General features: G+C 36.5%; 1 protein-coding gene across 1 annotated transcript in view; it reads right to left on the bottom strand.

Annotated features, from left to right (window-relative positions):
• The window catches only part of CSMD3 (CUB and Sushi multiple domains 3), a 1712448-nt gene that overhangs the window by 1005662 nt on the left and 681533 nt on the right, over window positions 1-25253 (bottom strand). Inside the window, exon 11 of the mRNA XM_060195764.1 lies at window positions 3970-4091. Coding sequence (XP_060051747.1) covers window positions 3970-4091 — 122 coding nt within the window. The remainder of the gene's footprint in view (window positions 1-3969; window positions 4092-25253) is intronic.

Below are 25253 nucleotides of genomic sequence, written 5' to 3'. Positions count from 1 at the left end.
ATTATACATTGGATGAAATGAGATAATAACTTGACTTAGTTCTCACCTCTGTAGAGGTCTTTTTAGGGTAAGAGATTCAAATAACTCTGGTCCATACATCTTCCCAAACAAAGAAAGCTTTGAATAAATGTAGTCTTTAAGATCAAAACATTATCTGAAGTTATGAACAATATTTCTCCTTTATTAATGAACCTACTCTATTAAAAACAATTTCCCTTACTTAACTAATTATTTTTGGAAATTAGTTAGATGTATTATTTTAAATTTTTTTAAAATAACTTTTATTTATAAAATGGAAGCACTGACAAGAACCATAGGATAAGAAGGGTACAACTCCACACAATTCCTACCACCAGAACTCCAAATCCCATCCCCTCCCCTGATAATATTCCTGTTCTTTCTCCCTCTGTGAGTATGGATGCAAGGTCATTATGGGGTGCAGAAGGTCTTTTTAATAATCTTTATTTGCTGGATAGAGTTAAGTCAGAAATTGAGAGGGGAGGGGGTGATAAAGAGGAAGAGAAACAGAGAGACACCTGCAGCACTGCTTCACCATTTGCAAAGCTTTCCCCTTACAGGTGGGGACAAGGGGCTCCAACCTGAATTCTTGTGCATTATAACATATACACTCAGGCAGGCATGCCAACCCAGGCCCTGATGTATTCTTCTTCTTTTTTTTAAATGATGTATTCTTTCTGTACATGTAACTTACCTATATACACTGTGACTGAAATTCTGATGGCACGAAAGGTATATGTGTCAAAAGGTTCCATTATTTTTCTTTTCTTTATATTTTATTGATTTCTTTTTGGGCAGAGATAGAGAAAAATCAAGAGGGAAAGGAAAGAACAGAAGAGAGAGGGAAATGCAGATACCTGCAACACTGTTTCATGATTTATGAAGCTTCCCCTGAAGCTGGAGACCAAGGTCTTGAAACCAGCTCCTTGTTGACTGTAATGTGTGCACTCAACCAGGTGTGTCACCACACCCCCCATCATTTTTCTTTAGAAAAGAATACATCCAATTCATATGAATCTATTGACTGTCTCAGGCCTAGGAACAAAATATTGGTTAACTTCTTTAATAAATTTATTACTTTGTTATTATTTTGAATTGTGTATCAGCAGTCAACAATAAGTAGAGAGAGAAATGGACATTTGCACAGAAGGATGTCTAAAAACAAATGCCTGTCTGTAAATAGGTTGTTTGGATAATAAGATCAATGAAAATCAATGCCTAGTCAACTGTTTAATACAAATAGCAAAGGGATGAAAGTCTTTATTTCCTTAAAAATAAATTTGTATTTTTTGGGGGTGTGGAAAGGAAGAATTAAAGATTTGGCAGATAAGATAAACAAGGGGGCTTATGATGACCTCTGTTACCCTTCTGGTAACTAACTAATGAGAAAGAAACTTAGCAAAGCAGGTATCTTCTTATAGAAGACATAATGACTACATTTTGAAGACAATTTAAGGTAATTACATGACACAAAAAGATTTATCTAAGAGCAAGACTAATACAGTGTGTGTGTTTGTGTGTGTGTGTGTGTTTCATACTTTATAATGCATTTGCTTCTAACTTATCTTAGTAGAAGGCACTTCTATTTCAGTATGAGATATATTCTTGCAAATAATACACATTCAATGCATTCATCTTACTTTAACAAGTTATGGATGTGCTATTGGACATGTTGATTAACCTCTAATTTAAGCACAAGCCAATAAAGTTAAAGTGTCTGTCTCACAAGAGTTTTATGAGGATTAAATAAACCATTAAGCATTCTGTGAACAGTGTCTGGCATATTGCTAAGTATTTCATGATTCAAAAAAAAATCCAAGCAATCTGTATTTTTGCACAGATTTGTCTGAAAAATCAGTATTTGTTGAATTTTAGTGAAAAGATTCTGTTGGCAGTATACAGTGACTTCCTATATGGGACTGCAGAATGATTTGGTGGTTTTTCCCTAATTTATAAAGAAAGATAGGAGGCTCATAATAAACTTATGACCTCATTCTGATTCAAACCTCAGGACTTTCCTGGGAGGTCAATGTAACTGAGCACTTAACTGGTTTTTTAAACGTCCCTAATACTTTTAGTATAATGTACGGTGAACATTCTGAAAGGTAGTATATGCTTTATGTAATAACAATGAGCTAATGTGCTTTAAGTACTTATTTTAATAAACTTTATGCATGCATTACCTCACATATCTCTTTTCTTTTTCTTTTGTCTTTTTTTCCTTTTTTGCCTCCAGGGTTATCGCTGGGACTCAGTGCCTGCATTATGAATCCACTGTCCCTGGAGGACATTTTTTTCCATATTTGTTGTTATTGTTGGATAAAACAGAGAGAAATTGAGAGAGTACAGGGAGATAGGGAGAGAAAGACACCTGCAGATCTGCTTCATAGCTTATAAAGAGACCCCCGCTGTAGGTAGGGAGCCAGGGACTGGAACTGGGGTCCTTTGAACTGCATACTATGTGCGCTTAACACAGTGCACCACTGCCTGGGCCCCTTATCGCACATATTTCTCTGAGCACTGTGAAATACAGCTTTTTTATTTCAGAGATCTGAATTTAGTAATAGACAAAACATCAGTTACTAAATTCTTTTTTTTTTTAATTGCCACTGGGGTTGGTACCCGCAGGACAAATTCATCAACCCTGGTAGCCATATTTTTTCCTTTTTATTTTTTGGTTGTATTTTTTTTCTCTTTTTATTTTTAATAGGGAAGAGAAAAATTGAGAGAGGAGACAGAAATAGACAAGAAGAGACACCTGCAGACCTGCTTCACTGCTCCTGAAGTGTTCCCCTCCTGCAGATAGGGAACTGGGGCTCAAACCTGGGTACATGCATGCTGTAATGTGTGCATTTAACTGAGTTCACTCCCCCATCCATCTCCTTCAGTTTCTAAATTCTAATTCAGGTTTAAAGCTATAATCTGACCCACTGTTAGGGACTCCACCAGAAAGCTATTCTCCTCCTCCTCCTCCTCCTCCTCCTCCTCCTTTCTCCTTCTCCTCCTTTTCCTTCTTCTTCTTCTTATTTTATTTTACTGGAACACTGCTCAGCCCTGGATTAAATCTGGGACCTCAGAGCTTTAGGCATGAGTGTGTCTTTTTTTTTTTTTTAATGCTCTCTACCCCCATCCCAGAAAACCTTTTTTTTTCTTTCTTTTTTAAAATCTTCTTATTGAGGGGGTTAATGTTTTATTGTGCAGTCATTGACATATGAGTATAATTTCTTTTTTTTTTTTTTCTTTTTTTTATGAGTATAATTTCATTATGTACCCAGGACCCCATAGTTCTCTTCTGCCCTTCCGTCTTACCCAGAATCCTTGGCTTTGATGCAGTATACCATCAGACAAGTTTTCTTTATCTAAGCTAGAAAATATATGATCTGCAATAAACTTTCATTCTATCTGTTTGGGTCTTCACTGTTTTACAAAGAGAAAAAGAATAGAGGCAGCGTGAGGGAAAACTATGTAATATTTCACCTGTTTGTACATTGGTTTTGCATTACAAGTTTTGAGATATGGCACATATACATCTTCTGTTTATCTTATAGTCAAATAGAGACAACCCAGTATTTTGAAACATACACTATCAGTACAGATGAAAACAGAGAAACATTCCAAGTTAGATACGCATGTAAACATGATATATCTGAATGACATGTCAAGCAGAAACTATGAAGTCAAAACCTGAATTCATGAGTACGCACTCTACATTCATTCTTATCTAAATATGACTCAAACTATTCAGTGTGATGCCATTTCTTTTTTATTAACTGGAAGCAGAATTTTATTACTTTAGATTTCGCACATAAAATCACATGTGCAATAATGTGTAAATAGGAAGTCCTATACAAATACTTTAGTTCTGAGTTTTCTTTACTGCACTTGTTTCAGAATTCTCTTTGCCTTTGTCTTTACAATTACGCTGTTCTATTACAGATGACTTTCCATTACCTTATTTGTATTCACCGCCGTAATGACCCAGACGCATTGTGCATTGCTGTCATACTGGAATGGAAAGTTAGGAGACGTAAATGTTCCACTTGGTCCTTGAAGATTAGAGCCACATGTCTTTACTGAAAAAGAAATCACATTTTAAAAGATGAGCATTTACCACATACAAAAAGCATAGCAATAAACTGTCTTGCAAAGAGACTCTAAATTCAAAATTCCACAATTATAATCACATTTAATACATATTTATGGTACTCTAATGTCAACTATCAAATGCGAGTAAGTGATTTTTTTACAACCTGAAGTTCACAAGCTTACCATTTTCAACATTAATCAAGTACTAGTCATGAATATAAGTGCAAGGTACGATAAGCTCCCTTCTTAGTATAAATAGGTTAGTTTAATTGGTTAAGGGATATAAATTCAATACTGTGTTAACAGAAATGTGCAGAAATAAATATCAAAGTCATGGACTGATTAAGCAATCTAAGTCATTTTCATTTCTCTCTATTAAGTGTCCTAAGACTTATAATAGTATGATTTGAATGTCAATAATAAAATTACTTGTTCTGATTTTACAAGTGTGAATTAGACTAAACTACAAAATGAAATAAGCTTAATAAATTAGCACGAGTTAAATGTTTGAGAGGCTCCTCTGTTTCTTGGTAATTCTTTCTTTTACTAATAAAAGAAAGTGATCAGAATGCATCTGCGTCTTAACTTTCATTTCATTTTGGTTAACACAAAGTTTTTTTTTAAAATTTATCTGCCCCATTTCATTAAAATCCATTCTTAAGTGTCCTTAAACAAATTTAAATGAAAATATCTTATGATTCAGCAAGATCAGCCTCAGAATTTATCAAAAGAAAAGGAAAATATTAACTTGAAAGGATATATGTCCCTTTGTGTTCATAGCTGCCCTATTCGCCATAGACAAATTATTGAAGCAAAGGCCTATAGAAAGAATGACTGAATAAAGAAATTGTGGCTAATATTTCCAATGGAAACTACTCTGCAATTAAAACATAAAAGATAATATTATATTATTTGGGACAAAGTGGATTGGACTGGAGGTGATTATGCAAGTGAAATAAGAGGTGAGAAAAATCTACTAAATGGTCTCCCTCATATAAGCAAACTAAAGTGCAGAAAAAATAGTAACCTAGTTGCTTGCCTCTTGGACTTTGTGAGAGCTAGGGGGACTTTCAGAGAGGCAGAGAGGGAGCAGAACTTTGGAGGTGTTGAATTACACATACCCCTAACATCTTATCATTCTGTAATCCATTATTCAATCACCAATGATAAAAAGTATTATATTAAAGTCACCCCTAAGATATCTTTTCCTAGTTCATCAATAATTATCTAATGTAGTTCGAATTGTACACTATTAGGTATATTCACATATGCACTTAAGACTTTAGGTAGATATTACCATCATCACTTTAAAGATCAGTTTATAGAGATGCCAAGAGCTAAATAATATCACTAGAATTAATAGATTAATAGTATAATCAAAATTTCAACTAAGATCTTTCTTTTCTATATCTTATCTACTTATCTATAAATGTATGAATGATCCTCACTTAAGTTAAATATAACTCTCTTCTCTAAATTTTCAACATTAATTTATATTTTAGCACAAATCTATTCCAGAAAATTCCTCCCTCTTGAAGCTTACATATTGTGTTAATTTACTGGCTACTTCAAATTTTCTTTGTTCAGAAATGAATTTTTTAACAATTCAAAGATGGTTTTATTTATTATGGACTACTATAGCTGATATGTGGGTAGAAACTCTTAGCCAGTTGCCAGGACACTGAAAACCAAAATGACTCAAGCTTGAGACAAAAGAACTTCAATTAACATGCAGTTTTATCTGAAGAAATCTGGAGGAACACATACAGGACATCTGGAGGAGGGATAGTGTCCAGTATGCAACCTCATCTTGATCTTCCTCTCTGAGTATTTATTTAAAGAATTATGCATTACATCAAAAGGAAAGAGGAAGATTAAAGATGGTTTTAACTGAAACATGCATTAGAAGTAAAATGTCAAGGCACAAATAACATATAGATACATCACATAGATAAAGAACAGAATATATGTCTAAGAGTGAAAAGTTCAGAGTAATGGTATTTAAAACTGCCATTGCCCAAATTTCAATATGTCAGAAACGTTATTTTGATGCCATAAGATATTGAGTCTATTTGTTATCCCAAGCTCAATCTCCAGACCCTCAGGGCAGCAGCCAGACATCAGAGTTACGGGTGATCACATGTAGGAATACACCCTCCCTAGCCTGTGAGTTAGTAAAATCTCTGACAAACAGGATTGGGTGCTAGCGCAGCGGGTTAAGCGCACATGGCACAAAGTGCACATGGTGCAAAGTGCACATGGCACAAATCACAAGCACCAGAATAAAGATTCTGGTTTGAGCACCTGGCTCTCTACCTGCATAGGTGTTGCTTCACAAGCGGTAAAGCAGGTCTGCAGGTGTCTTTTTCTCCCCCTCTGTCTTCCCCTCCTCTCTCCATGTCTCTCTGTTCTATCCAACAACAACAACATCAATACCAACAGCAATAATATTCATAACAACGATAAAAAGCAATAAGGGAAACAAAAGGGGAAAAAATAGCCTCCAGGAGCAGTGGATTCATGGTGCAGGCACCAAGTTCCAGCAATTTCCCTGGAGGGGAAATTTAAAAATCTCTGACATATACAGACTTTAGCCTAGAGCAGGTTCCTGTAGTAAGGAACACAATTTTCAAAACAGGCCTCATGGTATTACCAGTCAAAGGAATGTACCTGGCAGACAAATAATATATATATTGCAAACACAGATGCAAAGGTAACAATCAGTAGGGTTTCTAATAAAAAGTATCAGGAACTCTGGAATAGGAACTTCTTCAACTGACTTTTCTAAAATAGCTTTCAGTATGACTAACAAAATAACAAAAAAGGAAAATACAGAATAAAACAAAATTTAAATAGGAATGTCCTGTCTTAAGATATGTACATATGTACTTAATTAATTTGCATAGTATCACACTGGCTATGATGATATGAAGAATACATAGAAGATGTATAGTTATCATCCCAAAACTACATCAGAGAAACTAAGAATGAACACTCTGCTGGAGACATACAAAGTATAGCGATGATATTGAAACATGTCACACTGCAATTGACAACAGTACCAAAGTACATTTGTTCATACAATTTTATATATGCTATTTGGCATATTTCTAGGACCAAAACAATCATGTGAAAACATGCACTGCAATATCTTTTAAAATGAATACCCATATGAGTGGTAGAGGATTATATCTATTTACATGTTATACTGACAAATACACAAGTTCATTACTATAAAACTCCATTTAAAAAACCTTCTAGTCTACTAATATGCATAATCCCCAAACTGGAAAAAAAAATCACTGTACTTTGACTACTTACTCTATCATCTAGCTGCATTCAAATACATTAAGCAAGATGGCTTCTATATTTTAAACAGTAAAACTATGTCATTTGTAATATGGATAAAATAGTAAATAACATATTTTTCAATGTGAATGACCATCTTTCTTTTTTCCATTTAGTACTGAACATTTTGCAACTATTTTATATCTACTGTTCCATTTTTATCCACTATTTTCCACCTAAAAGTATACATGACTGGATTTAAACTACAGAAAGTTTGTAAAGGCTCACACTATTTATGAATATTTGCCATGTGACTTTTTGTTGATTAATATAAAAATGCTAAAACCTCCATATCTTACATAATTGATCTGTATGGGGGGTGGGTGGGATGGAGGGATAGATAGACAGACAGACAGACAAGTGCACCTCTTTAAGCACACATGTCACAATGCGCAAGAACCTGGATTTGAGCCCCCAGTCCCCACCTGCAGGAAGGAAGATTTGCAAGTGGTGAAGTAATGTTGCAAGTGTATCTCTTTCTCTCTCTTTCTCTATCTCTCCCCTCCCTCTCAGGTACTGGCTGTCTTTAGCCAATGAATAAAGATATTTAAAAAAAATAGAGGGAGGAAAAGAGGAAGTATTTACTATCTATAATCCACTCTAGGGGACTTGCATGGGGTCTATTTAAGCAAAGCGAAAGACTCTGAGGTGGTAGTGGGGAAGATGTGCAGACACCTATCACCAGGAGTTATGAGAATGTACTAATTTGTAAGCAACTGATAGTAAAAGTGACTATAAATTCAAGTTTGCAAGCCACATTGAAAACTAAAAATAAATTAAGCACCTTTGAAGAAAATAAAAATATGTATAAATAAAAATAAAGCTGATAGTACATCTTACTAAAGAGATGTCAACATGCTGCTTTCAACTATGTAGCATACATTCATATTATTGAGTTTACTTAATGTTTAGTATCTTCATCAGGATTATGACTTAGCAATATTTTGTTTTATTCATAGTTCTACTATATATTTTTGAAGAGAGATAGTTGGCTATTTTTTTAAAACAATTTTACTGCTTTATGTTTGAATACTGTTTGATATGGCATCTGCTGATCTCAACCAAATCAATGCAACCAGTGCCACCTCAGCGTGTTTCTCTTTGGTTTGTATCCAGAGATGCCAGGCCTAGGATTTCAACCTTTCAGCTCCATTGTTCTGATGAGACCTTCCCTAGTTCATATTCCATTTTGGGTGGCATGCTACCTAACAAAGCTACAGAACCCAGATATAGACCAGAGACTATGCAATAAGGTGTATGTATGTACACATGTATCCATAAGTTAGGGGAAATATATACCTTAAAGTAAAAATGCACAATAGTCTACAGTGACTCAATAAGTGCATTAAGCAGGTTGAAAGACCAAAAAAAAAAAAAAAAGACAACCAAAAGTACTTAATCAAATAGTTACTACTTAGATCTAGATACCTTCCTCACCTACTTCCTATTTCACTTCCCTCAATCATTCTAAGTCCAACTGTGCCAGATATAAAGTAAGGATTACAAAAGCTGGATAAGGGCAAGAAACTGGAAGACTTTAATGATGGTCTTTTGGTCACCACCAGGCCTCCCTATCATCTAGGACCCTAGTCAGGGAATCCTGGGATTCCCACATAGATATGATAGGCTTAGACCTCTAACATCCCTCTCTACACCACCACTGGTTACTTCCATCAGGGACAATATATGCCCTCTTGTGGCCCTCTACAGGACCTTGTCCTCAATATAGAACTATAATGGTAACCTATAAAAGGGAGAATGGGTCAACATACTCGGTGTCTCAAGGAAGACGGGTCCTGAAGTGAATGCAGCCTAGAATGCTCCTACTGATGATAATAGAATGCAAGCTCAGATTTACAAGGACACAGAGGTTACACAGGCTCCTGTGCTGAATATGAATAGATATGGGCCCCAGGTCAGATTGATGGGGTCTACAGTTAATGGTATTTATATACTTTTCTCATATTTGGGAGCTACTCTCTGCCCTGATCCAGCATTCTAGTCCTATTTCCAACTCTGACACCATCTCCTCAGACAATCCCTTTAGTTTACATGCAGGTAAGCTGTTAGGCTCAGGCAAAAATTAATAAAGTCATGGGCCCCTTGGAGTATACCTAAAATAGATTTCCTAGCTTTTTCCAAAATACAGACCCCAAATATCCACTGGTATATTCTTAACTTTAGGTTTTAAACAATTTGTTCTGCTTTATATCTTAATGCTTTTCAGCCACCAATTTGCAGTTGATATATTGATGACAACTTGACTTCCCTGGGCAGAGGACCTTACCAATGTGTCCTGGAACCTCACTTCCCTAGACCCCCATCCTATTAGGAAAAGAGAGAAGTAGGCTGGGAGTATGGGTCGACCTGCCAACGCCCATGCCCAGAAAAGTAATTGTAAAAGCTAGACCTCCCACCTTCTACACCCCATAAAGATCTTTGGTCCATACTCCCAGAGGGATAAAGATGCAGGGGATGAGACATAGAACTTCGGTGGTGGAAACTGTATGGGAGTATGCCTCTCTTATCCTATAATCTTGCCAATCATTATTAAATCAATAAAGTAAAGTAAATATAATGAGTTCAGTCTGCATGAAGAAATTGTGAATATTGTTAAATGAATTACACATTTTCAGAACAATATGTCATGAAGCAATATAAACAGAAAAAAAAAGTCTATGCCTAGCATTTCTGCTAATATACTTGCTGCTGCAGCTACTGCTAATGCGAATGTGGCTTCACTTTAATACAATGGTTATCCAAAAAGACTTTTATGCCTGAGACACCAAAGGGAAAAGTTCTACTCCCCAGCAGCATCAAACAAGAGCTGAGCTGTGCTCTGGATAAATAAGAAGGAGAGGAGTGTGGAGACAAGGGGGATGTTGAGAAGGAGAGAGGAGATACTACAGCACTAAAGCTTTCCCATTTGTTATTTTCCAAATAGAATATATTTTCTGTTCAAATTGTCTCAGTAAACGTCCAATCCCAACAAATCTATCTAAACATTTGGTTTTCAAATATCATCTTTATACACACATATATACAACTGTGTGCATATGTTCAGTTATATCACTGTGTGTGTGTGTGTGTGTGTGTGTGATATGTATCATTGTCTATTGTCTCCTTTCCCTATTGTAATGACAGCTTCATGAGAGAAGGGACTCCTTTTTTTATATTTATTTATTTCCTTTTGTTGCCTTTGTTTTATTGTTCTTATAGTTATTGTTGTTGTTGGATAGGACAGAGAGAAATGGAGAGAGGAGCGGAAGACAGGGGGATGAGAAAGACAGACACCTGCAGACCTGCTTCACCACTTGTGAAGTGACTCCCCTGCAGGTGGGGAGCCAGAGGCTCAAACCAGGATCTTTATGCTGGGCCTTGAGCTTCACACCACGTGCGCTTAACGTGCTGCACTACCGCTAGACTCCTAGGGACTCATTTTTGTAAACTGAAGCATCTCCATTTCCTAGAAATGAATCCGAGATATATTTGTTATTCAATAAATATGACTGGATCAAAATAAGTATAAAATTAAAGTAGTGAGAGCTATAAAAGTAGTGGAGTATTATACCAAAGTAAAAGACTTGGGTGTGGGTGGGTGGGTGGGGAGAATACAGGTCCATGAAAAATGATGAATGAAATAGTGGGGGTTGTATTGTTAAATGGGAATCTGGGAAATGTTATGCATGTAAAAAAAAAAAAAGAAGTAGAAACATAAAGCAGAAATTGACTGAGTTTGGAGTATGGCACCAAAGTAAGAAAGCAGAAGTATACTAGAGTTTGCAGTGAGTACCCTCCCTAACACTTCCTCTCCACTATTCCAAGCTTTGGGTCCATGATTGCTCAACAATTTGTTTGGCTTCTATGTTAACTCTCTTTTCAGTCACCAGGTTCCAGATGCCATCAGGATGCTAGCCAGGCTTCCCTGGATTGAAGACCCCACCAATGTGTCCTGGAGCTCAGCTTCCCCAGAGACCCACCCTACTAGGGAAAGAGAGAGGCAGACTGGGAGTATGGACCGACCAGTCAACGCCCATGTTCAGCGGGGAAGCAATTACAGAAGCCAGACCTTCTACCTTCTGCAACCCTCAATGACCCTGGGTCCATGCTCCCAGAGGGATAGAGAATGGGAAAGCTATCAGGGGAGGGGGTGGGATATGGAGATTGGGCGGTGGGAATTGTGTGGAGTTGTACCCCTCCTACCCTATGGTTTTGTTAATTAATCCTTTCTTAAATAAAAAAAATTTAAAAAAAAAGTAGTGAGAGCTACAACAAATTTACTTTTTTTTTTGGTTTTTATCTTCTGATTTTTTTTTTTTTTATTTAGTGGAAATTCAAACTTCTACCTTTTGGTTAGTGTTCTCATTCTATGACAAAATGCAAATATCTATATAAACAACTAGTTTTATTATTTGCAACTCCAAGGATGATGGACAATCTGGCAAAGGTCATGTATTTATTATCTTGAGGTTATCATGAAAATGAACTACACATATCTTGTGGTTGGTATTTCTTCAATTAGTTTGGTATTTATACTTGCTCAAACCTAATGTATCTGGGTATGGATGCTACTTCTTTCACTTATAAATTTAGAAAATTAAAATTTATCTCCCATAGTCTCTGACAGGCCTAAAATAGTATCTGTGGGACTTTAGTATCATGTTCAAAAGCTACTGTGAGATTCATAGAACCTCAAAGTTATGTTCTTATTCAAGACAATATCAGAGAAATAAATGACTGATATAAAAATAATATGCTGACATATATGACAAGGAGATTTGAGAAGAGATGTTTAACTGTAAGTCTATTACAAGAATAGTCTTGCAAAGCATCATTTCTTCATTTAAAATAAATGAAAAATGGAAGGTGATGCAGATTCTAGAAACATCAATTTGCTCAGTAGCCAGAAAGGGGGAATAACACATTATAGTTTTAGCTTCTCTCTGAGAATAGCTTGACAAGCAATCACCACAAAAGAAAAAAAAATTTTTTGTACTACACAAGAAGTGTTAGGTAAAGCTGCCAGTGATTTAAATTTTAATTGTGTGAGTTTCTATAGCTCATAGAAACTCTAACTTGTACTTAAAGAAATTAGAATTTCTAAGGAGGTACAACTAAGTAACGATGAGAAGGTATGAACAGCTCAAATATTGCAAAATGTACCAAGTCAGAAAGGTTCAGGCCATGGAAGATAGATGACCAGAGAGAGGCTTTTTAAAAGATTTATGAGTAGGTCCAATAAGCCAGGAAAATAAATGTTATTCAGGAAAATATGACCAACAATGGAGAAGTGTTGATATCGAAAGATGGAGAACTTCTAGTCGTAAGTGGAAATTGAGGGGTATGGGTAATGGTGTACCTGGTCAGGCATACAGGCTTCTATGCTCAAGGACCCTGGTTCAAGCCCCTACTCCATACCTGCAAGATGAAAGCTTCACAAGCAGTGAAGTAAGAACTGTAGGTTCTGTCTCTCTTCCTCTCGATCTCTCTCTCCCCCCTCTCAATTTCTTTCTGTCCTATCAAATAAAAACAAACAAAAAAACCCAAAAGTGGCCCCCTGGAAAGGTGGATTCTTTATGCAGGCAAGAAGCCCCAGCAATAATTCTCATGACACAATAACTCTCATGACAAAAGAAAAAAACAAACAAATTGAATATGGAAATACATTGTGGCATTTCTAGATATGAAGTGGAACTAAAAACAATTTCCCTTTCATTTCTTCTTTTACTTTTTCTTGGCAACAGAGTTTTTGCTAGTGCTCTGCGCCTGTAGGACAATCTAACCATTCCCAGAGTCAATTTTAACCTCTCTCTCTCTTTTTCTCTCTTTGTGATAGAGACAAAGGGAAGTAAGGGGGAAGTACGAGAGTGGGAGAAAGACACCTGCATCCTGCTTCACCACTTTTATGCTTCTCCCTTACAGGTAAAAGACCAGAGACACAAATCTCCTTCACATGGTAACTTGTGCACTTTACCAGTTGCATCACTGCCTGGCCTCTGGGAACTATTCTGATCCCATGAAATTTTATAAAATTTTAACCCAAGGTAAGTTTGTACATAATAAAAACATGTTCAGGGGCCAGGTGGTAGGATTCCTCTTTCAACATAAGTTACAATACACAAGGACCTAGCTTGGAGACCCCAGGCCTCATATGCAGGAAGAATGCTTTGCAAGTGATTAACCAGTGATGCAGGTGTCAATAGTTTAGAAAATCCTATGCAAAGTACTTTTCATTAAGACGTGAGATCTTAACATCAATTTGATCTGTAACAGTAAATTCAGAAATATGGATTTACATAAGTAAGCCAATATACGGTTATGACAATTTTGATATATCAGAATTACAATTTTCTTATTTTGCTTTATATGTTTATTTATTTATTTTTATTTATGTTTTACCAAAGCACCACTTGGCTCTGATTTATAGTGGGGTTAAGGACTGTCTTAGGATGGCAGAGTATAAGGCATAAAAATCTTTTTTATGACTATTATAGTATCTCTCTAACCCTGTTTAATTATGTTATGATATAATATATCTTATGTATGTATAGCAATAAAATTTACCTTGAAAACTGCTGGGATATTTATTTAAATATCAGGGGTCTCTGATAATCTACAGATAAGCAGGTTGAAAGTTTTACAGAGTAGAATTTTCAGATTGTTGACACCTAATTATGAAAAAATACACATCAGAAGGTGAATATCAAGTCCACTCAAATTCCTGCCTGGGTTTATCCTTAGTGGTTCAGCTTGATACATTTTAATTGGATATTCTAGTCTGTATGTCTTCATAAGAAACCGATACAAAAATGTAGGGTAACAATTAGGACTAATCTTCAAATACATCTGAGTGGCATCTGCATAAGAATGGCTGTATAATCTCTGTCTTCACCAGAAAAAGGCTTATAAATGTGGAGTAATAATGAAATGAACCTAAAGCAGAGAACTGGGAAACAGTGGAGATGCTGTGAAAGGGACAGAATTAAATCAGCAAGCAGCAGATTGCACAAAATCAGATAAAACTGACTAAAACCACACAAAAGCAATTTCTATTAAAAATGAGGAGTACAATGCACAGAATATTCAAAGAGAAGTGAAAATTATTTTTATTGATTGTTTTTGAGTTCTTAGTTGGTTCTCCTTACTCTAGTCACGAAGGGCATGTTTACATAAAATGCTGCCTCTCCTTGCTTTTTCTATTGACTTTTTAATGGATCACCCTACTTATACTAGCATAGAGTACATAATAAATAATAAATTTATAAATAAAAAATAAGAAATCAATCATATCAATGATTTATATGAATTGATATTCCAATATGCTTTTCCATTAAAATAAGAGAAAACCCAACTCAGCCTAGTTTTGCCAGTAGTGGGGTAAATTTGCTATTGGAATAAAATGATGTGATGTTTCGCATGCAAAATGTACAGAAAGCATAGTGTTCTCATTGTTACCCAAGAGAGAAGGGAAATGGAAAAAAGACAATAGGCAGGAAGTAATGAAAAGAACAAAAAGATGGCATTAGCAGCAAGATGGCATACAATGAAAAAAAAAGAAAGGATGTGGAAGCTGAGAAAATACTTGAAGAATATAAGAAATCAAAGGATGTAATCTTCAATTTTGAGTTGTCAACTATTATTGTTGAATATCCTGAGCCCCTTACTACTCTGTTCAGGAGAGTATAATCAGGCAAGTTATCACTTGGATACTAAAACGATGATTTTGTTTAGGTGAAATTGGAAACAATGTCTACTTCAATTTATATAGAATAGGCAAAATATGGACAGTCACAAAGTAGGAATTTGAAGGCAAACTTTGTTCTATGGCATTAAGTTCCCAATTTAATAGAATGTCTCCAGTAAGTGGAAATCTTTTTTAAAAGACTTTGATCCTCCCAGAACTTAAAAATACAATTAGGCTATTTGATCTAAAGCTTGCAGGATAGAAAACTTCTGTGAACAATGTGTAATTTCAGTGTGTAGAGTGCTCAAAATTAATTCCTTTTTAAAAATATGCTTCTTCTCAGCTAATTACTTTTTTTGCTCTTAACTTGCTACCTAAAATTTGTTCTTCCAAATAATTTGTATTATTGAAACTATTTGTTTACCTGATGAACATTTTAAGCTAATTTTTATTTATTGGATAGACAGAAAGGAGGGAAAAGGGAGAGAGAGAGGGAGGGGGAGAAGATGGGGAGAGAAGGAGGCACTGCAGCATTGTTTCACCACTCATGAAGCTTTCTCATGAGGTGGGGACAGAGGACTTAAATCTGAATCTCTATGCACTGAAAAGTGTACACTCAACCAGGTGCACCACTGCCTGCCCCTACCCCGAACTTCTTAATGTCATCTCTTTCATGTTTCATATCATATAACAAGAATTTTTAAATGTACAACACTGTAAACTCCTAAAACAAGTTATTAAGCATCTTAATAACAAAGTAAAATTCTTCTCAATAAAAAACACAGCTTGCAAGTGCAATGTTTTAATTACATTATAAGAAAATGGGGGGGGGTGGGCAGTAGCACAGCAGATTAAGCACACATAGGGTAAAGCACAAGGACCTGGCCTAAGGAACCAGGTTCAAGCCCCCTTCAAGCCCCTGGCCCCCCACCTGCAGGGGTGTCACTTCATAAGCAGTGAAGCAGGTCTGCAGGTGTCTATCTTTCTCTCTTGCTCTCTGTCTTCCCCTCCTCTCTCAATTTCTCTGTCCTATCCAACAACTATGGCAGCAATAACAACAACAACAATAACAACAGTGATAAAAAAACAAGGGCAACAAAAGGGGAAAAAATAGCTTCCAAGAGCAGTGGATTCATAGTGCAGGCACCAAGCCCCAGAAATAACCCTGGAGGTTAAAAATAAATAAATAAATAAAAAGATGAAGAAAAGAAAATGAGGAAATTCTCTGAAAAAGTATCTTTGGGAAACTTGAGATTACCTGTAATTCCAAAAATCTCTCCTTTTAAAAGGGCAAATTCATATTTAATGATTACTTGTTATCATTCTTTCATGTTAATATTTGTCCAACATCAAACACTGAATTACAGTGTTTCAAGGCAAAAATGAATAATATAGAGTCATTTTTATTATTTGTAATTATCTTTATTTATTGGATAGACAGAGACAGAAGTCTAGAGGGTAGGTGGAGACAGGGTGGGAGACAGAGAGACACTTGCAGTTCAGCCTCACCAATGCAAGCTTTCTCCCTGCAGGTGGGGACCAGGGGACTGAACCAGGGTTCCTGAGCATTTTAACATGTGTGCTCAACCAGGAGTGCCATCAGCTGGCCCCACCATAGGGGCTGTTACAGGAACCAGATGTTGGTGCACCTGATTGAGCACACACACACTACAGTACACAAGGACCCAAGTTCAAGCCCCTGGCCTCCATGTGCAGGGGGGAAGCTTCACAAGTGGTGAAACAGGGCTGCAGGTGTCTCTTTCCCCTTCCCTCTCTACTTCCCCCTCCACTCTCAACTACTCTCTGTCTGGATCCAATAACAAACAAATAAAAGGTATTTAAAAAAACTTAAAAAGAAAAGAAATCCATTACAAACAGGCCATTTTAATCTATATTGTAAGTGGTAAGCAAAAGGGAAATAGGTGTAATGGGATGATTGTCAGTCCCTGTTCAGGCACCAGTATGCCGGGCTAGTTTCACGGGTGGGAGACAGACGACCAGGGACTCATGGCTGGGTGGAGACCAGTATTTCTTTATTGACGTGGAACACAGCACAATCTAAGCTATCTCTAATAACAATCTTCTCCTTCTCTCTCTTTTCTTCGGCGGAAGAGTCAGGAACAAAGGAAATACACGTAGGATAGGGGGCGGGGAGAAGGAAGAAGTGTGAACTAGCAAGAACTAAACCAAAATCTCCCTGAGGCAGGGGAAGTGAGACCAAACCAATGTAACAGAATGGCCATGTAAATAGACCACAACGTCAAGCAACCTAACAGAAGGGATCCCAGAAGCAGAACTAGAAGCATACCAACAGAAGGTAAACATGGGGTTTTTGTAACTCAGAGATTCAGATGATCATCTCTGAGATGATGTCAGAACTGACTCTTTAAAAGCTGCAGCACTTGACGCACCTAGCTGGTTCACTCTGTAGAGCACACATTGTATCATGAACAAAGAAAGCATTGGGACTGAGCCCCCCAAAACCACATGGAGTCCCCTGTTGGGTGAAGCTATAGAACAGTGGTACAGAAAGGCAGTGTCTATCCCCTGTCTCTCCCTGTCTCTCATCCTTACTCCTGTAAACCATTAAAAAACATATAAGAGTATAGCACATGCATTTAGAAATATTTTCAAATGGGCTGGAGAAATAACATAATGGTTATGCAAAAATGATCTTTATGAAGGAAGCAGCAAAATTCCAGGTTCAATTCCTGGTTACCCCATAAGTCCGAACTGAGCAGTACTCTGGGAAAAAAATAAATAAATAAAGATAAATTTCAGGATGAATTTCAGGCAGAGGGAAAAGAGACACCAAAATAATAAGCTTTAAATAAGAAGACTTTGTGCATCCAAAAATATCTAAGATAATTAGAGTTGGGTTGATTCATTATATAGAGCCTGAGAGGCAAGTAGACATCCATTCTAGGAGGGTCAAATATGGTAACTTAAGGCAGTTTGATTGTGTATGTTTGTGTGTGTGTGTTGAAACTCAGAAGATAAATGTGGAGAATGTTGAAAGGTGCTTGGATTATGCCTGCCTGATGTATTTAATTTGATTGATTAAGGAATCAATAGTAGGAAGGATTTAAGAAGGTATTAGCAAGAGAACTGCAGACAAGACTGAACTATTTCAGGCATGTCCATTTTCTCCTTTATATTGAATTTTAAGATTTCATAGCTCAATTTAAATGCAACATATTTATTTAGTCATTCACACAAAATGAATCACTAATGAAAGAACTAGAATGAAATGGACAGTACAAGAAAGAGTATTCACAATTTTGACCCAGTTACATAATCATGCACCTCACATTATAAAAACAGAGAAAACAAGAAACAGTTACTATTTTTTAAATTTTTTTTCATTATCTTTATTGATAGGATAGAGACTATCAGTAATTAAGAGAGAAGAGGAAGATAGAGAAACACCTACAGCATTGCTTCACCACTCTCAAAGCTTTCCCCCTCAGGTGGGGACTGAGGGCTCGAACCTGGGTCCTTGCATATTGTATCATGTGTGCTCAACCAGGTTTGCCACTGCCTTGCCCCAAGAAACAGTTATTTTTAATCCTAGTCATATAATCATGAAAGATGTTACAAAAAATAAGCATAAGGGATCCTGAAATAATATACTTGGAAGACTTACCAAAGTCTGAGAGATCAGACAATGAAACACTTTTCCTCTACAGAATTAAAGTTCATTAACACAAGATAATTTCAGATATGTCAAAGTAGGAAAAGACATTGAGGAAAAAAATTAGGCTATATAGCATCTTTTAAAATAAATTTTAGAAGTTTCTTTCCTCAGTTTTTAATATTCTTTAAATAGACATCTAAAATTTTAAGAAAAATATACTAAGAAAAGAGTATAAAGGGTCAGAAAAACAGAATAGTGTTTCTTTAAATATTTATTTATTTATCTCCTTTTGTTGCCCTTGTTTTATTGTTGTGGTTATTATTGTTGTTATCGATGTCGCCTTTGGATAGGACAGAGAGAAATGGTGAGAGGAGGGTAAGACAGAGAGGGGGAGAGAAAGATTGACAGCTGCAGACCTGCTTCACCATTTGTGAAGCGACTCCCCTACAGGTGGGGAGCCAGAAGCTCAAATTGGAATCCTTACGTTGGTCCTTGTGCTTTTCACAACCTGTGCTTAACCAGCTATGCTACCGCCCAACTCCCCAGAATAATGTTTATTGTAATGATTTCATGTCTGAGGTTCTGAGGTCACATGTTCAAACCCCAGCACCACCATCATAAACCAAAGCTGAGCAGTAACTATAGCCTGGTTGGACTATTTATTTATTTACTAGATAGAGACAGAGAGAAATTGACAGGGTAGGGGGAAAGATAGAGAGGGAGGGAGAAAGAGAGAGACCTGCAGCATAGCTTCACCAGTTGTGAAGCTTTTCTCCTGCAGATGGGGACCAGGGGCTTGAACCTATGTCCTCATGCACTGTAACATGAGCACTTAACCAGGTGTGCCCCCTCTTGGGCCTGGTTGGACTATCTTATCCACCTGTCTATGTCTCTCTATCACAAACAAATACATAAAACTTATTTTTCCCTTCATACTTGGGTGGTAGGTAACCTGCTCTGGGACAACTTATCTTTGCCTACCACATCTGGTATTGTATTTTTATTTATTGTAGGATGCCTACTTTTCCTGTTCTCAGTTCTTTTTCCTTGCAAATATTTTTCTCTGTAGGAGCAAATCTGTAGTATTCATGAAAGGAAGTAAATAAAGGTTTCCAGCATTTCACAAGACTATCAATATTAGTCTATGACAAGCGAATATGAATCAGCCTCCTACTTTTGCTTCCTCTTTGTCTTTCACAAAGTTAAACAAGGGCTGCACAGTAGCACACTTGTTTGAGCATACTCTCATTCTCAAAGATCTGGGTAATAATTTTGGTGGTGATAAGAAAAGTGAGTTAAATATACTGGGCATTAAGGTTATTTTGTGTTTATGCATAAATCTTAATTATTAGAAAGAAAAAAATGGCTACCAGGAATGGAGTACTCCTAGAGACCCCAAGCCCCAATGATAACTCTGGTGGCAAAATATAAATAGCTAATTTATTACACTACTACTGTTGGGGGTGAGGGGGGTTTCAGGTCTTGGTGCATGATTTTGGAGGAGGACCTAGGCAGTGGGTTAGTTTTTGCAGAAAACTAAAATATTTTTCTTCTTTTTCTTTCTTTCTTTTTTTTAAAACCAGAGCACTGCTAAACTCCGACTGATGGTAGTGCAGGGGATTGAACTTGGGACTTTAGAGCCTCAGGCATGAGAGTCTCTTTGCATTATGCTATCTATACCTGCCCTGAAACTAAGATATTTTTACACATGTACTCTACAACTGTATTTATTGTCAAATGTATAAACTATCAATCCCCAGTTAAATTTTATATTTTATTTTACTTTTGCCACTACAAATCCACTGCTCTTGATGGCCAATTTCCATTCCTTTCTTTTTTAATTTCTAAAATGGAAATATTGACAAGACTATAGGATAAGAGATGCATAGACCATAAGCTGAGTATATGTTCCTTCAATCTAAGCATTTAAGCCTTCAAATTGGTAATCAGATTGAATTTTAACAGTGGGATCAAATTCTTAATACATTTCTAATAATAACTTGTTCTTTGAAATATTGTCTCCAAAAATCTTAGACCAGGGAGAACAGAAGCAACTGGTGGCATTACTTTATAAGATGCAGCTATCTATAAATAGCATAAAAGGACATAGATTATGGTGTGGTTTTATATGATACAGCAAATCCTAACAATGGGTTTTCAAAGTTGACCCAATTGCCAAATAATTTGGTTATAGCTATATCTATTTATTGCCTTCTTTAACCCTAAGACAGCAGGAACCTTTCCCTTTCTCTACATACATCTTCCAGTCCTGGAACCTCTAGGGTGGGGCTCAATTTCCTGCATGTTTCTCTTAATTTATACCCAGTGATACTACATCTGCTGATCGCAACGTAATCAATGCAATGAGTAGCACCTCAGCATGCTTCAACTCAGACTGTGTTCAGAGACGTCAGACATGGAACGTCAACCCTTTAGGTTCATTACTCGGATGAGACCTTTTCTACTTCATAGAGCTCCTTAACTCCATTTCGAGTGACACACTTCTTAACAAAACCTAGATATAGACCAGATCCCATGAGATAAGGCATATGTACATGCATCCATAAGTTAGGGGAAATATATGTGCATTAAAGCAAAAGTGTATAATAATATGCAGTGAGAATAAATGAAGCAAGAAATTAGTAAGATCTAAAATGACACCGTAAAGTACCTGATGAGCAGTTTCTAATTAGACCTCCTCACCTACTTCCTATTACACACCCCCCCATCAACTTTTTAAAGAAGAAGAAATAGTGACACAAAGAAATGAATATTATTTCCTGGTCATGGATTGGAAAAGTAAAACACAGATTTTTAAAACACACAATATTATTTCCCGGTCATAGATTGGAAAAATAAAACATATAAAGATAATAATACTAATTAAATCAAACTTTAGATCCAATTAATCCTTACCAAAATTTCAACTACAGGGGCCAGGTTATGGTGTACCTGGTTAAGTGCATGCAATTATAGTATCCAAGGACCCAGGTTCAAGCCCCTGGTCCCCACCTGCAGGGGGAGAGCTTCATGAGTAGTAAAACAGGGCTGCATGTGTCTCTTTGTCTCTCTCCTTATCTATCTCCCCCTTTCCTCTCTATTTCTCTGTCTCTATTGAATAATAAATATTAAAAAATCCCATGACCTTTTTGTTCACCAGGGTTATTATTTGGGCTAGGTGTCAGCTCTATAATTGTGCTCCCCACTCCCAGTGGCTATGTATATGTATATGTATATACATATACGTATATATACATACACACACACACACACACACACACACACACACACACACACATATATATGATAGAATAGTGAGAAACTTAAGGGAAGGGGTGGTTGAGAGAGAGAAAGACATCTGTAAACCTGCTTCATAGCTCCTCCTAAAGCTGGGGAGCAGGGACTCCATGGTGCTTGTACATAGTGATACGTGTGCTTAACGGGTGTACTACTAGTAGCCTGACTGTATAACCTCCACACCCAGTTATATTCTTCAAAGAAATAAAATTCATGTGAAACAAAAGATGGTGAGTAGCCAGGCAATTCTGAGAGAAAAAAGAAAAAGCAAACAATAACAATAAGGGAGGCACCATGACTTCTGTGTCCTGAGAGCACTCCAGAATAATAGTGACTAAAATAGTGTGGTATTGGAACAAATGCAGGCATTAAGATTAATGGATTAGAGGACCTAGAAATAAAAAAAAATACACAAATGGATTGTTTTTAATAGGAGTGGTATATTAACATCTTTCCCGCCACCAAAGGTCTGTGTCTCTACCCCCCACTGCACCTCTGACTTAGTTTCCTCATGTGAAAAGTGGAAATGACTAGTACTGTGTAAATTTCGTTATAGCATCAAACTAATCAGTATAATTGAAAAGGTTTCCTCATGTGAAAAGTGGAAATGACTAGTACTGTGTAAATTTCGTTATAGCATCAAACTAATCAGTATAATTGAAAAGGTTACTTAGCTTAAATAAGCTCTGTAGCAGTGCCAGTTGCTACATTTATTATTACTATTTAAAATGCACAGATAATATAACTGAGATTAAAAGATTTATCCAAGCTTGTCTGAATTCACAGCTGCTAAATACCAAAAATTTAAGATCATCTCTAGTCTATTATATATGGCTGCTAGATTTTTCTCGGTTTTGATTTACTTTTGAGTTTAATCAGAATGTTACTAAGGGGGTGAGCTGGTGGTTGGGCAAAGACGTTACAATGCACAAGGGCCCAAGTTCAATCTCCTAGTCCCCACTTGCAGAGAGGTAACTTCACAAGCACTGAAGCACGTGTGCAGGTGTTTCTCTCTTTCACTTCCTCTTTATGTTCCCTTCCTTTTCAATTTCTCTTTGCTTGTCAAATAAAAATTAATTTATTAATGAAAACAACATTAAAGAACATTGCTAAAACAATATTTAAATTAGTCATTGTAGATTTTATTCAAATGCATTAATGTTTCAAATGAGTATTATTATAAAATTATGTACACTTATAGAATATCCATTTTTCATATTTAATACATACAAATAGCTATCATTAATCAATATACTGTTTATACCTATACTTACACTTTTTTTTTTTTGGCCTCCAGGGTTATCACTGGAGCTCAGTGTTGGCATTAACAATCTAATGTTCCTGGTGGCCAATTTTTTCTTTTTTCTTTTTTCTTTTTTTTTAATTGGATAAAACAGAGAGAAATTGAGAGGGGAGGGGGATATAAAGCATCCCCTCTGGAGAAGGGAAACTGAGGGCTTGAACCTGGATCCTTGAGCAGGTCCTTAGTACCATGTGCACTTAACCTGGTGTTGTACCACTCGGCCTCCTACTTACACATTGTTAATTCCTTGATGTTTGAAGACTAAAGCTTTATAAAATTGAATGCATAATTCTTTCCGCATTTTTATGTGTTGTTTCTTGTGGTATGTATTGTTCATTTTATGAAAATTTAAAGAAAATGGTTTACAAAGGATGAATAGTTGATTACCTTCTACAATTTTGATACCATTTTTTACACAGGAAATAGTTGAATCATCCAAGAATTCAGTTGTTGCCAAGGATTTCTCACAGCTATAAAATCATATTTATCTGAACCATAAACCAATTCAAACTCTGTTATTAGGTGAAAAATGAGGGCATACTACACTCCTGGGTGGGAAGCTGTGTAACAGTTTTAGCTCTGTAGTAAGCCACAGTATATAATTTTAGTAACTGCTGTTTTCCTTATGTGCACATGTAACCATAAAATGAGGGGAATCCACTGAAAACACAAGACTGAAATAAAACCAACTGAAATAAAAGCAAGAATAAGTCATGTTAAGAAACTGTATTTGTATACTTTCCTCATATTTAGGAGCTACTCTTTTTTCTGATCCAGTTTTCTAGGCCTATTCTCAATTGTGGCACCTTCTTCCCAGATAATACTTTTAGTCCACCTGCATGTTAGCTACAGGGTTCAGGCAGAAATTACTAAAGTCATGGCCCCTTGGAACATACCTAAAACAAACAGACTTCCTAGATTCTCCCACAAGAAGACCCCTAGTTTCATCTACTCTATTCCTATCTCTGGGTTCTTATTTATTAAACATTTTTTTCCTGCTTTGTACCACCTGTCAGCCACCAAATTTCATACGCTATCATAGTGCCATCCTGATGTCCCTGGGAAGATGACTTCACTAATGTGTCCTGGAATCTCACCTCCAAAGAACCTTACCCCACTAAGGTAAGATAGAAACAGGCTGGGGAATGGATCTACTTGTCAATGACATGTCTAGTGCAGAAGTAATTAAAAAAGCCAGACCTTCCACCTTCGGTGCCTCATAAAGAATTTTGGTCCATACTCCCAGAGGGATAAAGAATATAGAAGCTTCCAATTGAGGGGATGGGACATGGAACTCTGGTGGTGGGAACTGTGTGGAGTTCTACCCGTTATATTTAAATTTTATTAATAATTATTAAATCACTAATAAACCATTTCTAAAAAAGAAATTGATCTCAAAGTCTTTTTCCCTATAAAAGTATCAGTGAGCTCACCATTCTTTGGCTATTAGCATAAACAATCCCCATTTGTTGAGAGATACTTTGAATTCCCTTTAGAATTGTGGCTACACTCAGAGCTAAGGAGGGATGAAAGACAGAAACACTAATTTTGAGTTTCTATAGGATACTTTTCTGGGGATATACATATCTGAACATTCCTCTAAATATGTTATTTAAAAATATGACTCAAGGTTTTATTAAGAAGTGTGCCACCCAGAATGGAGTTAGAGAGTCTATGAGCTATGAAAGGTCTCACTAGAGTAATGAAGCTGAAGGATTGACATGCCACACCTGACATCTCTGGATACAGTCTGAAGTAAAGCATGCTGAGGTGGTACTGGTTGCATTGATTAGGTTGTTATCACCTGATACAGTATCAGTTGGTGTGAATTTGGAGAAGCATGCAGGAAAGTGAGGCCCACCCTAGAGGTGCCAGGACTA

This window comes from Erinaceus europaeus, chromosome 1 (assembly GCF_950295315.1).
Source record: "Erinaceus europaeus chromosome 1, mEriEur2.1, whole genome shotgun sequence".
In the NCBI taxonomy this organism is placed as follows: Eukaryota; Metazoa; Chordata; class Mammalia; order Eulipotyphla; family Erinaceidae; genus Erinaceus; species Erinaceus europaeus.
This window is presented reverse-complemented; position numbering and strand designations above follow the sequence as displayed.